General features: G+C 43.5%; 2 protein-coding genes across 10 annotated transcripts in view; one reads left to right on the top strand and one right to left on the bottom strand.

The window, feature by feature from the left end:
* LOC124049039 (protein Niban 2-like) overlaps positions 1–3,883 on the top strand; it is a 47,803-nt gene extending 43,920 nt beyond the window's left edge. Inside the window, exons 12-15 of one of the 8 annotated variants that reach the window (XR_006841350.1) lie at positions 258–365; positions 526–637; positions 858–3,004; positions 3,216–3,883. Coding sequence is in view for 1 of the 8 variants with exons in the window: in XM_046370334.1 (XP_046226290.1) it covers positions 258–365; positions 526–637; positions 858–1,780 (1,143 nt within the window). In the remaining 7 variants the exon portion in view is untranslated. Of the gene's footprint in view, positions 1–257; positions 366–525; positions 638–857 lie in introns of all 8 variants that reach the window. The other 7 variants (XR_006841346.1, XR_006841347.1, XR_006841349.1 and 4 more) reach the window with 7 other exon arrangements.
* Positions 3,884–4,134: 251 nt separating this feature from the next.
* Positions 4,135–13,188, bottom strand: LOC124049041 (probable low affinity copper uptake protein 2). 2 transcript variants are annotated; one of them, XM_046370336.1, is made up of 4 exons: positions 13,009–13,188; positions 9,573–9,639; positions 7,068–7,311; positions 4,135–5,449 (listed from the first exon to the last, which is right to left on the bottom strand). In XM_046370336.1, the coding sequence occupies exons 1-4, from the start codon at positions 13,012–13,014 to the stop codon at positions 5,284–5,286; spliced, it is 483 nt and encodes a 160-aa protein (XP_046226292.1). In that variant the 5' UTR covers positions 13,015–13,188; the 3' UTR covers positions 4,135–5,283. The 2 variants fall into 2 exon arrangements, with proteins under 2 accessions (XP_046226292.1, XP_046226291.1); XM_046370335.1 differs by lacking the exon at positions 13,009–13,188 and adding an exon at positions 12,052–12,144.
* Between the last annotated feature and the right edge of the window lie 2 nt (positions 13,189–13,190).

Genomic DNA, 13,190 nt, shown 5'->3' with positions numbered 1-13,190 from the left:
TGACTGGATTGATTGAATGGATGAATAGATTCGCCCTCAATACGGTTGCAAAATTCCAGTTACTTTCCAAAAATTCCAAGGTTTTCCCGAAATTCTGGTTGGAGGATTCAATATTTCCCACCTGATACCGGGAATATTCCCATCAGGAGGCCGGAAAACCTGGGAATTTGGGAAAGGTTATGGAATTTTGCAACCCTTGCCATCACGGATCAAAGAGTCTAAGGTCTTGTGTCTTTATCCCTCCCTGTCCCTGTCAGAAATATGACTATGACAGTAGCACGGTGCGTAAGAAGTTCTTCAAAGAGGCCCTGCTACAGATCATCATCCCCTACATGCTGAAGCAGCTCTCTCCCTCCTTCCATCTGGTGAGGCTCACTGAATATAGTGATACCCCTCAGACTTTAGCCACTCGTATGGAGCCCTATAACCTCTGGTCAAGTGCACTATATAGGGACTGGGGTGCCACTTGGGACGTTGTCTATGTTAAGTGCATTCGTCTGTAACCTCTCATCTCCTACCTCTCAGGACCTCCCTCGCTTCCAGGAGTTGATCTTTGAGGACTTCTCCCAGTTCATCCTGGTGAAGAACGTGTTTGAGGAGGTAGTGCTGCAGTCTGTCACCAAGGACATCATGATGGGTGAGTGGTGGACATGCATGGAGACACTGGCCTGGCATAGACTAGATAATTGGAGAGTCCTTCTAGGCCCATATTCACAAAGCATCTCAGAGTACTGAACAAGATTATATGGTCATCTTACATCAGCAGTGCTATTCTGAGGTGACTGTTGATATGGCCCTGATGTAAATGTGATACAAATGGACTGTTAGCATGGTAGTGATTCTATGTTTGCCTACAGCTGTGAAAGAGGCGGCAGTCCAGAAGAAACACAACCTGTATAGAGACAGCATGATCCTAACCAACAGCGACCCCAACCTCCACCTGCTGGGGGAGAACCCCTCGGTGGACTGGGCCACCCAGTTCAGGGGTGGGAATGAGGAGCCTGAGGGGGCCCTGGGAGGAGGCGGCCAGTCCAGCAGGAGGCGTAGGCAAGTGGTCTCCATGATCCAGCTGGATGAGATGGGTCCACTGCCCTACGAGTCATGCCTGGAGGTTCCGGGGGTGGACTTCATCCCCGAGGAGGGAGAGATTGAGGAGGTGGAGGTTAAAGCTCAGGAGCTCAAGGAGCAAAAGACCCCCACGGAACCTGATTCTCCAGACAGCGTGCAGGAGATCTGTTACCACAGCAAACCAGTGGTGGAGATGATGGTCTCGGCTTCAGAGGAGGACTTAGCTGTTCTCGCCAATGGGACAGGGTCGCTGACGCTGGAGGATGGGAAGGAGGAGGAGGTGACACTCATCACCACCGTGGTGGAGGAGATGCACAGGAAGTCACCACAGTGGATGAGCGCCCCACGGGAAGTGAACAAGCAGCTGGTAGAAACAGGAAGTCCATACCAGGAAGCTGAGGGGGGGCATCAGGAAAAGGGGGAGGCAGACGAGGCGGCCATCAAGAACGCCATACAGGAAATAGAGATAGCGGTACAGGAAGAGGATGGAGAGAGGATAACTGAGTGTGCCGTAGACTCTGACGCAGAGCTGGCCCCGCCATTGGTCGACTCCAGCCCCTCGGGAAATGATGACGGAGGCTTCCAGCCGCCTACCAATGAGGGCAAAGCTCAGCCAATCCTGGATGCTCTGAAAACAGAGGACACTGTAGTCGACCCAGGAGAGGTGGTGGTGGTTTTAGAGCCGGGAGACACTGCACTTCACAACGAGTGAGACCGGGAGGACTTCACTGGGAAAACAGCAGAAGGAGAGACAGAAATTGTATATAAGATTTTGAGTGGGAGGACAAGGGAGCAAAAAACCTTTCATTTTAGTCGGTGTTAACTGATAATTCCTGACCCCTCAGCATTGTTTTTCTGGTTTATATTCCATACAGTCACATCTACAACAGTGGCCTATTTAACTGCGACTTCCAACCTCTCATCTGGAGTCATGTTTGTTCAAGTTTAATTTCTCTTAATTGTACATTTTATTTTACTCTATTCCTCAAGCTTTTGTGTGTGACACTGAACCCCAGGTATCTGCTGCATTATCCTTAGATTGTGTGGTCACTAAGGAATTTAAATCATTTAAGTCAGAATTGGATAAGGGATGTGGGGAGAATTGTGGATGCAGAAGATACACATTACACTACAGAGGCCTATCTGCAAGGGCCCTAAGGATATGTTCAGAGATGCATGACAGATAGTTATAACTATGGTTCATGGGCAGTCACACACCCACTGGTCATTACATGTCCTTTTATTCAGCAGTAGGGGGCACTGTAGGCAGGCGGTTGACACAAACAGTCTGGCATGTCATGCTACTGAAATGGACATTGTTGTGTATAACATCATTATAGAGATGTAGCTGTCATTGTATTCAGGATCTGGGAGCACTGCTTTTTAACATGTTTTTACATGGACTTAAAAACTTGTATAAAACCAGGCAGACATTTTGTCTTGAATAAATGTATGTTGGGCCTCCTTTTCAACCATTATTTTATTATTTTCACAAGTGGCCTCATTGTTTCAACACTATTTTTACAGTCCATGACTTCAGCATGAAATGGCACTTGCTTATGGACTTACTTTCTATGTATGTTAGTCCAACCCTTTAGTGTGAGGGGAGCTGCTCAAACGGTAGCAGTCACTACAGTCGTATTATAGATGCTAGAGGTCCCATGTCGGCTACAGTCACTACAGTCGTATTATAGATGCTAGAGGTCCCATGTCGGCTCCAGTCACTACAGTCGTATTATAGATGCTAGAGGTCCCATGTCGACTACAGTGCTACAGTCGTATTATAGATGCTAGAGGTCCCATGTCGGCTACAGTCACTACAGTCGTATTATAGATGCTAGAGTTCCCATGTCGGCTACAGTGCTACAGTCGTATTATAGATGCTAGAGGTCCCATGTCGGCTACAGTCACTACAGTCGTATTATAGATGCTAGAGGTCCCATGTCAGCTACAGTGCTACAGTCGTATTATAGATGCTAGAGGTCCCATGTCGGCTACAGTGCTACAGTCGTATTATAGATGCTAGAGGTCCCATGTCGGCTACAGTGCTACAGTCGTATTATAGATGCTAGAGGTCCCATGTCGGCTACAGTCGCTAGAGGTCCCATGTCGGCTACAGTGCTACAGTCGTATTATAGATGCTAGAGGTCCCATGTCGGCTACAGTGCTACAGTCGTATTATAGATGCTAGAGGTCCCATGTCGGCTACAGTCGCTAGAGGTCCCATGTCGGCTACAGTGCTACAGTCGTATTATAGATGCTAGAGGTCCCATGTCGGCTACAGTCGCTAGAGGTCCCATGTCGGCTACAGTGCTACAGTCGTATTATAGATGCTAGAGGTCCCATGTCTGCTACAGTGCTACAGTCGTATTATAGATGCTAGAGGTCCCATGTCGGCTACAGTGCTAGTGAAATGCCACCGTCATAATTATGGTGAGTTGTTACTAAAGGGACTTTCTCTGCTGATAACTTTTATTGACTGTGACGCATCAGCAGAATCTCATTGAGATCGAAAGCTCAGTCTGCGTGTGGGAGGTCTGGATGACTGACAGCAGACTATGCACCTTGTCATGAAGAGGCCTCTGTCAGTCGCTTCTGGCCAAACAAAGGGAATCATGGGAAAATAACCAAGTAATTTTCCCCCACTCTTTTAAATGAGGGAAATCAAATGTATTATTTCCTAAACTATCAATGCTATGTTTGTGGAAACTGTATATTTGAGGCACATTGTTCTTAAATCAGACTTAATCCGTTTGTAGCCTTGAGGAAAATATTTCCATGTAACTCCAGGACTTAAAGGGTTAGTTCACTCAAAGTGCTTCGGTTTCCTTCTTATTTATGACACATACTGTGTGGTGATCAATGCACCAGTCTCTGCTATATTCTTATTTTATATGTAAAGCTCCATGCAAGACCTTTTTATTGATTGTGTTTAGCTATATGTATGACTGGGTATAGTTGTATGGATTAATAAATAAGTTGATTTTATGGTTTTCCTATTGAGCATCTGTATCTCTACACTAAAAGGCATTTTCAAATCAATTAGATCATATTTGATTTTCTGAATTCTTAGTTGGTGGTATTTATTGATAATTAGAATAAAATGACACTAAAACAACAGTAAGCACATGTCTACATGGGTATTTCTCAATAGGGACTTTTTAAACAAAACCACTTTAGAAGCCTTGTATGAGTAGTCCGTTATCTACTTTCAGTTGACTTTATAGATCAACTGGACAATTCAACAGAAAATAGCTAATTAAAATGAAAATATTCATCTGTTTATTTGATATAAAAGGCACCAAATGGTTGGTTTCTCTACAGTGGCTCTCTTGCAAATGATTAAAAAACACAACATGACCCAGATTCTGTTCTCCTCTGTATTTCAGAGCAATAGAACAATCTGTTTCCCAATGAGCCTGACATGCAGTATCTATGGAGTTTACAATACTCCATCACATGCTTCTGTGCTGTCAAGGTGGCAATTCCTCAATGTTGTCTTGTGACTGGAGTGCTGGCTGGAAGTCTGACCTTGGAGTGAAATGGTAGAATGACAAACCTTAGGTCAGGGCTGCCCAACCCTCTTCCTGGAGATCTACAGTCCCGTGGGTTCAGTCCAACCCTAATTGAAACACACCTGATTCTACAAATTAGCTGCTCAACAAGACCTTAACCAGCTGAATCAGATACTCTAAATAAAGGTTGGACTGAAAACCTACAGGACAGTAAATCTCCAGGAAGAGGGTTTGGCAGCCCTGCCTTAAGTCAAGTAACCACAGGTTGACAACATTGAACTCAAGCCCTGGTCAAAATGATGACTGTGGATGTGTAGTACATGGTAACAGTTGCCTTGCTTGAACACAATGTAAAACTTCATAAAACTTTGATAAAAAGGGATCATGGCTCAATCACTCCTACTATGCTGTACTCTGTGTACATCTGTGTCACTATATGGAAGTCTCCATCTTGCTTTTTAATTAAGATCATGTATAGTAGGGAAGAAGTACTGGAACAACCTTCCACTTCGGGTAACTTGATAAGCGACACAGTCACATGGAGATCTATTGCGCATCAGTGCACAACAGTCAGAATGACATAAACCATGGGAGTTCCTACAATATGCTCTTCAGATCAAATCTTTGACCAACAGGTATGGGATAGCTAGTCCCTGTAGATCTATAGTCCAGGAAAAGAACTTTCGATTCCATTGTTTGATCAGATTTGACTCAGTAGTGGGAACCATATGAAGTATCCCAGGACCGAGCCCAAGATGACCCCTAGGAAGATCCAGGTGTTGTAGGACATGACACACAGCATCAGTATGTAGCCCAGAGTCACCTGTAGGATGTGCATGGCTGTCTGGATACCATGGAGACGCCATCTGGTGGAGAGGAGACAGAAGAGTAATATACTCAAAGTCGGTATTCAGGTCATAAGGAATTTCCCCTCGACAATCACCAACAAATTGGGGAAAATATGTAAAAAAGCCAACTGTCAAAGTTGTTATACAGAAATAACAAAACATGCCGAAAAGCTTCTGTGTTGTTCAATGTACATGTAATTAGGTTTTAAAAAATTGCAATGCTTCCATGTAGGGAAATGTAGCCTGCTAGAAGAGCTCTGTTGCTTCGGGATATTCAGTGGGAAATGTAGCCTGCTAGAAGAGCCATGCTGTTTCGGGATATTCAGTGGGAAATGTGGGGACCCGGTGTCCAAGTAGGCTACACATAGCTATGTGTGTGAAAAACATTTCATCACAGGCAAGACATTTAACTAACTCCACTCACTACTTGTAGCTGTGTAGACCGCTTTCTTGTGTTGTTCTTGGCTAGCTTAATGTTTCAGTTGGTAGCTAGCACTCTTGTGGTTGCTAGCGCCATCATGAAAAGGGGCATGAGGGAAGTCCTAACATTACGTTTTTCTAAGTAGTGAGAATGCGCGGGAGCAGGCAATGTTTTGCTGTGAGCTAATGGGATAACCTAGGTAACCACAGGTTGTTTTCCACACAGGAGGACGGGGCCACAACAGTCCATCTAATACAACTGGGACTGCTGCAGTACTCTCTCTGGAGTCATTATATAGAGGTGCACAGTTCAGGTTCTCATGGGTCTAATTATCAGCTGTTATTTATTCATAATTTATCAGTACATTATGTAGGCATGGGAACCCTGGTGCATGTGTAAATCAATCTAATGTATTTAGAAAGCCCTTTTACATCAGCCTAAAACCCCAAACAGCAAGCAATGCAGAAGTAGAAGCATTGTGGCTAGGAAAAACTCCCTAGAAAGGAAGGAACTTAGTGTAACGGATGTGAAACGGCTAGCTTAGTTAGCGGTGTGCGCTAAATAGCGTTTCAATCGGTTACGTCACTTGCTCTGAGACCTTGAAGTAGTAGTTCCCCTTGCTCTGCAAGGGCCGCAGCTTTTGTGGAGCGATGGGTAACGACGCTTCGAGGGTGACTGTTGTCGTTGTGTGCAGAAGGTCCCTGGTTCGCGCCCGGGTATGGGCGAGGGGACGGTTTAAAATTATACTGTTACATTAGGAAGAAACCTAAAGAGGAACCAGGCTCTGAGGAGTGGCCAGTCCTCTTCTGGCTGTTCCATAGATGCAGACAACAGTTTAAACTGAAGCAGGAGCACGACCAGGTGGACTGGGGACAGCAAGGAGTCATCAGGCCAGCTAGTCCTGAGGCATGGTCCCAGGGCTCAGGTCCTCCAGGAGGGAAGGGAGTGAATTCTTTTCAATCCTTGATGTCACTCGCTCTGAGTCCTTGAAGTAGTAGTTTCCCTTGCTCTGCAAGGGCGGTGGCTTTTGTGGAGCAATAAGTAACGATGCTTTGTGGGTGACTGTTGTCTGTGGTTCGCGCCCAAGTTGGGGCAAGGAGATGGATGGAAGCAATACTGTTACACATGCGCACTCAATTTGTGAAGCAGTAGATTTAAGCCAGCATCCCTGGAACATGTTACAGAGAACGACATGGGCTCCAGTGTGAATCCTACCTGTTCATGGGGGAGGGAGTGGGAACAGCCTGTTCCGTGGGGGCCAGAGAAGACTCTGACAGGCTACTGGCAAACACAGCGCTGCTTCCCTGGCAGTCTGAGGAGTGGAGGGGAGGGGGGGAAGGCCGTGGGAAGGCTGGCTGAGTGGGCTGCTCTAAGGGCTTTCCCAGCTGGACCTTCCACACCTTCAGCAGCGCGTAGAACACCGTCAACAGGAGGACCACAAACACAGACAGCACCATCCCTGCAAACACATTGACAACAGAGCTTATCATGGCTGACAGCAATAATGTTCATCAGAGACCACAGCTCGGTCTGGAACTATAAAGGTGAAGTTGGAAGTTTACATACAATTTATCAAAATACATTTAAACTCGGTTTTTCACAATTCCTGACATTTAATCCTAGTAAAAATTCCCTGTCTCAGGTCAGTTAGGATTTTTATTTTTTACCTTTATTTAACCAGGCAAGTCAGTTAAGAACACATTCTTATTTTCAATGATGGCCTGGGAACAGTGGGTTAACTGCCTGTTCAGGGGCAGAACGACAGATTTGTTCCTTGTCAGCTCAGGGGTTTGAACTCACAACCTTCCGGTTACTAGTCCAACGCTCTAACCACTAGGCTACTCTGCCGCTTTCATCACATTCCCAGTGGGTCACAAGTTTACATACACTCAATTAGTCTTTGGTAGCATTGCCTTTAAATTGTTTAACTTGGGTCAAATGTTTTGGGTAGCCTTCCACAAGTTTCCCACAATAAGTTGGGGGAATTTCGACCCATTCCTCCTGACAGAGTTGGTGTAACGGAGTCAGGTTTGTAGGCTTCCTTGCTCGCACACGTTTTTCAGTTCTGCCTACAAATTTGGGGCAAATTTTCTATAGAATTGAGGTCAGGGCTTTGCGATGGTCACTCCAATATCTTGACCTTGTTGTGTTTAAGCCATTTTGCCACAACTTTGGAAGTATGCTTGTGGTCATTGTCCATTTGGAAGACCCATTTGCGACCAAGATTTAACTCCCTGACTAATGTCTTGAGATGTTGCTTCAATATATCCACATAATTTTCCTGCCTCATGATGCCATTATTTTGTGACGTGCACCAGTCCCTCCTACAGCAAAGCACCCCCACAACATGTGGCTGCCCACCCCATGCATCACGGTTGGGATGGTGTTCTTCGGCTTGCAAGCCTCCCCCTTTTTCCTCCAAACATAACAATGGTCATTATTGCCAAACAGTTATATTTTTGTATCACCAGACCAGTGGACATTTCTCCAAAAAGTACGATCTTCGTCCCCATGTGCAGTTGCAAACCGTAGTCTGACTTTTTTAATGGTGGTTTTGGAGCAGTGGCTTCTTCCTTGCTGAGTGGCCTTTCAGGTTATGTCGATATAGAGCTCGTTTTACTGTGGATAGATACTTTTGTACCTGTTTCCTCCAGCATCTTTACAAGGTCCTTTGCTGTTGTTCTGGGATTGATTTGCCCTTTTCACACCAAAGTACATTCATCTCTAGGAGACAGAATGCGTCTTCATCCTGAGTGGTATGACGGCTGCGTGGTCCCATGGTGTTTATACTTGAGTCCTATTGTTTGTACAGATGAAAGTGGTACTTTCAGGCATTTGGAAATTGCTCCCAAGGATAAACCAGACTTGTGGAGGTCTACATTTTATTTTCTAAGGTCGTGGCTGATTTCTTTTGATTTTCCCATGATGTCAAGCAGAGAGACACAGTTTGAAGGTAGGCCTTGAAATACATCCACAGGTACACCACCAATTGACTCAAATTATGTAAATTAGCCTATCAGAAGCTTCTAAAGCCATGACATACTTTTCTGGAATTTTCCAAGCTCTTTAAAGGCACAGTCAACTTAGTGTATGTAAACTTCTGATCCTGGAATTGTGATACAGTGAATTATAAAAGTGAAATAATCTGTCTGTAAAAAATTGTTGGAAAAATGACTTGTGTCATGCACAAAGATGTCCTAACCGACTTGCCAAAACTATAGTTTGTTAACAAGAAATTTGTGGAGTGGTTGAAAAACAAGTTAATGACTACAACCTAAGTGTAGTACTGTACAGACTACAACAGTGACCTAATCTAAGAATGTAAGAAATCAGTACATCCATCACTTGGGGCCCGATTGAAACAGATCTAAAATATCTCATTTGCAAGAAGTTAATTTGTTGTACCAGAGACACACTGCAGGGTGAAGGGGGTAAACTGTGCATTCACATTACAATGAGGTCACCCTTACAAAAAAAGATTGAACTTTTAAAACTGTATTAAAAGTGCAGTAACTGCAATATTTTGGACACGGTAAGTACAGAATAACTGCAGTGTACTGCAGTTGAACTGCAGTAAAAAAATAACTTTTTTAGGATGCAGTATTTGCAGCATACTGCAGTTATAGTGTACTTTGACTGCCAGACAAACAGGTTCTGTACTATATGATTTACTGTGTGGATTCTCCTGAGGGCACAGGCCTGTCATCAATGTTAGCCTACCTGCGGGTCCGTGCACATCCCAGAAGTCAAACAGCAGCGTCACTCTACTCCCTGCCTCGAAGGTCATCTGTATGAGAAAAGAGAACCATATAACTACAATAAAGAACAGCAACATACAGGCAAGGCAGCAGACCAGATCTGGGACCTGTGCAGCAAATCCTTAACTAATGAACAGTGGTTACATCAACAAAATGTCAAATATATAAATGTACAAAATATTTTTTTGCTTAGTCAGGTGGATAATGACAACACAGGAACGTGCTTTGTCGGTGTTAGCCAAACTCTGCCAGACAGATGCAGTCCTGTTAATATGTCACCTGTCCAATAGTCCTCCGTTGAAATGCCTAGTCATAGGAGCTGATCATGCACAGTAAAGAATGTTTTGTATGTGAGGCCATGATGTGGACTTCATTATTATACCACGTGAAAGCAATTAGCTGTAGCTCTGGTAAGAGGTAATCAAACTCATTCTCTCCTTACATCTTGGGGAAGTATACAAAAGTTGGGCGCCGGTTTCCTGATGCATAGATCTGGAATTTAGGTTTACGATGCATCTTTCTTTCCAACAACAGCCCAAGATGTAACATGCATTTCCCAACACACCAAGCAGAGACAACGTTTGTTAAGTTCATCGTAGAGGCACTGCTCTCGGATCAGCGTTCTCCCTTTTAAATCTTACCTTAATATTCAAATTATTCCACAATAGTGGCAACGAATCATCTCCTAGAGAGATATCAAGTATTGAGGCGGCATATTCTAACCACCTATAATAATGAACAATATTTTTTGGGCTTCTGAGTGGTGCAGTGATCTAAGGCACTGCATCTCAGTGTTAGAGGTAACACAACAGACCCTGGTTCGATTCCAGGCTGTATCACAACCAGCTGTGATCGAGAGTCCCATAACGCGGTGCACAATTGGTCCAGCGAAGTTAGGGTTTGGCCGGGGTAGGTCGTCATTGAAAATAAGAATTTATTCTTAACTGGCTTGCCGAGTTACAATTTTAAAATAATAATAAACTAAATCAAGATTTGGCACATCATTCTGCACGTTACACATCATTAAATATATTGTAACGACCCTGGGTTTATAAGCTCAGAACTCTACCCTGCCGCACAAGCCTACTTTTGCGGCACAGTCGATAGCGCGCCGGACCTCGGGCTTTAAGGTCGAGGGTTCGAGACCTGCTCCCAGCTATTTTACTACACTGGTGTCAGAGGTTATCGGACCTTGCATCCACGACAGTGCGTGTGCTTGGCCGGTGAGCGCATTCCTAGCGCTCGCAAGCTAGCGCGAGGACTCGCTCATATAAAGGAGTGAGTAGTGTAACGACCCTGGGTTCACAAGCGCGGAAATCGCGGAAATCGCCCGTGCCGCACGAGCATGCTTTTGCGGCACAGTCGATATAGCGCGCCCGTCCTCCGTCGAGGGCTCGAGACCTGCTCCCTGCCTAATTTCATTACAATATAGAGGCAAAACATTTGCCTAAAGACAAAAACTTACAAATAGCTAAATAAAACTATTGAAATATATAGGTCTATGTAGCCTACACTGTATTTATATTTTAATACAGTTCTCGGTTTTATAAACTTTGTTGTGCAAAGAAAATTGCAATTTTGCATTTTTAGTTTCTAGGCAGGTTTCCACTGACCCATGTTTATTTGGCATAAATAAATTGGGACATGTGTAATGGAAATGACAGTCTACAGCAGAAATGTTCTAAAGATCAACATGTTTATCCATTCGACATGGGTGTATTTTTCTTTTGTCAAACGTTTTGTCAAACTGCAAGTTTCACCATGGCACGAACCGTGGGGATACATTGGCACATAATTATTCGAAAGTGGCAAATTATTTGATGGCTTTCGCGGGCTACCTGAGCCATGACACCGATAGGTGGGAGGTCATTACAGGCTGTCGCCAACATATTAATGCGCAATTTGCCTGAATGGGTCATGGAAACACTTTTTATTTGACACCGTAGGTTTTGTGAAAATGTTTTGTTTTTGTGTGTGACGTCACTACACCTAGCTGTTTTTATCTACAAGATATGTAAATGTAAATGCATCCTAGCAGGCAATTGTCGCATCAATTTTCCATGCAAACTTTCTTAATGTCGACAAGAAACCCATGGACAGGTTCATGGAAATATACTGTATCTAGTGTCACAGAAAGACAGAACTATCTTGATTTTGTGTTTAGCGGAGATCTGTGTATGTGACACAGAAAGGCAAAAAAGCATATAACGATGTAGCTGTTTACGAGTGGACTGGTTTGAGGCAATCGTAAAATAACCCAAATTCAAAATCCCCAAACTGACAAGGTACAAATCTGTAGTTCTACCCCTGAACAGGCAGTTAACCCACTGTTCCTCGTCCGTCAATTGCTCTTAGTTAGCGAGTAACGTAGCCTTAAAATACTTTTGGGGAAACAGCCCCGTACAATCTCAAAAACTTTCCTTACCTGCCCCTCTACCTACCTTTGTCAGGTTTAGCATTTTTTTAAAGGGTGTCTCTGTTTTACAATCTAATCCAATAGACCAAATCGTTTGTGGCAATTAATGACAGAGGCCACGTAATGCTTGGAGCAAACATATGCTCATTTCACGGACACAGCATTAGGCTACTATGGAAAAACAGCCCAGCGTGACTCGCTATTGAAACAAGCATGACTATTAAGAACCAAACCTTAATTTATTTTATTTTTTAATCTATACGATTTCGGATTTCAATATTTGATAGTTCTTACACAAAGTGTGCCATGACTATGATAATGATATATTCTGAATCAGGGAGGATGGACAAAAATCCACAGTTTTTTTTGTTTTTGAAATGTATTTTTTATTTTTATTCTGGCTTTAAAAATCTTCAATAGCTCGGGTGGATGGAGAATAATCCACACCTTCATTCATTCACAAAGCATGCCATGACTATGAACATTATATTTCCTTAAATCGGTGGGTGGAATTTTCCAAGCACTGTTCATGATACAAACTGTTCACACCCCTCTTGTTGGTGGAGAGAATTTTGCAGGTTTAAACCTTATTTTCTGAAATTCTACACATCTTGTCACAGGGCGCAAAGAACATTTTGCAGTTTTAAAGATAATTTTATGGCAATTCTATACATTTTGCCATGTCTAATGTGTATTCATGTTATATTTGAGTGACTACAACATTACAACAATATATATGGGGGGAATATTTAAAAAACGTTAGCTGACATGGGCTAGTATAAATAGCTCTCCAAGGTATGCAATGACTACTAACATGACAAGAGGAACTGATGATGCACTACCCGATTTCTAAATTGCACCTTTTACATTCTACCATTGCAACTTTCAAGAGTAAATTTAAGTTCCTTTAAAAAAAACTGTATTTTAGGGGGGACAAATCAAAGGTAATTACATAGAGGTCTAGGCGAATAAACTCACTTACCGACATGATTTATCAACTTGAGCAGACAAATAATTTTATGGGGGAATCCTCGGGTCCTTCGACTCCCCATTACAGAAGACAGCGAACTGCAGACATTTTTTTTTTTGTAATTTAGCTGCGTTCCACTTATACTTGTTTTGATCGTAGGGCTGTAGGCTACCATCAACGGCATGAGTCCGCCC

The sequence above is a fragment of the Oncorhynchus gorbuscha genome, linkage group LG11, assembly GCF_021184085.1.
Source record: "Oncorhynchus gorbuscha isolate QuinsamMale2020 ecotype Even-year linkage group LG11, OgorEven_v1.0, whole genome shotgun sequence".
NCBI classification, from domain to species: Eukaryota; Metazoa; Chordata; class Actinopteri; order Salmoniformes; family Salmonidae; genus Oncorhynchus; species Oncorhynchus gorbuscha.
Note: the sequence above shows the minus strand (reverse complement) of the source record. Positions and strands in the feature narration are given on the sequence as shown.

Coding starts and splice junctions, on each gene's coding strand:
- LOC124049041 (XM_046370335.1), bottom strand. Junction 7,312..9,572: donor GGATGTGCACGGACCCGCAG/GTAGGCTAACAT, acceptor ATGTGTTTGCAG/GGATGGTGCTGTCTGTGTTT. Junction 5,450..7,067: donor ACTCCCTCCCCCATGAACAG/GTAGGATTCACA, acceptor CCTCTCCACCAG/ATGGCGTCTCCATGGTATCC.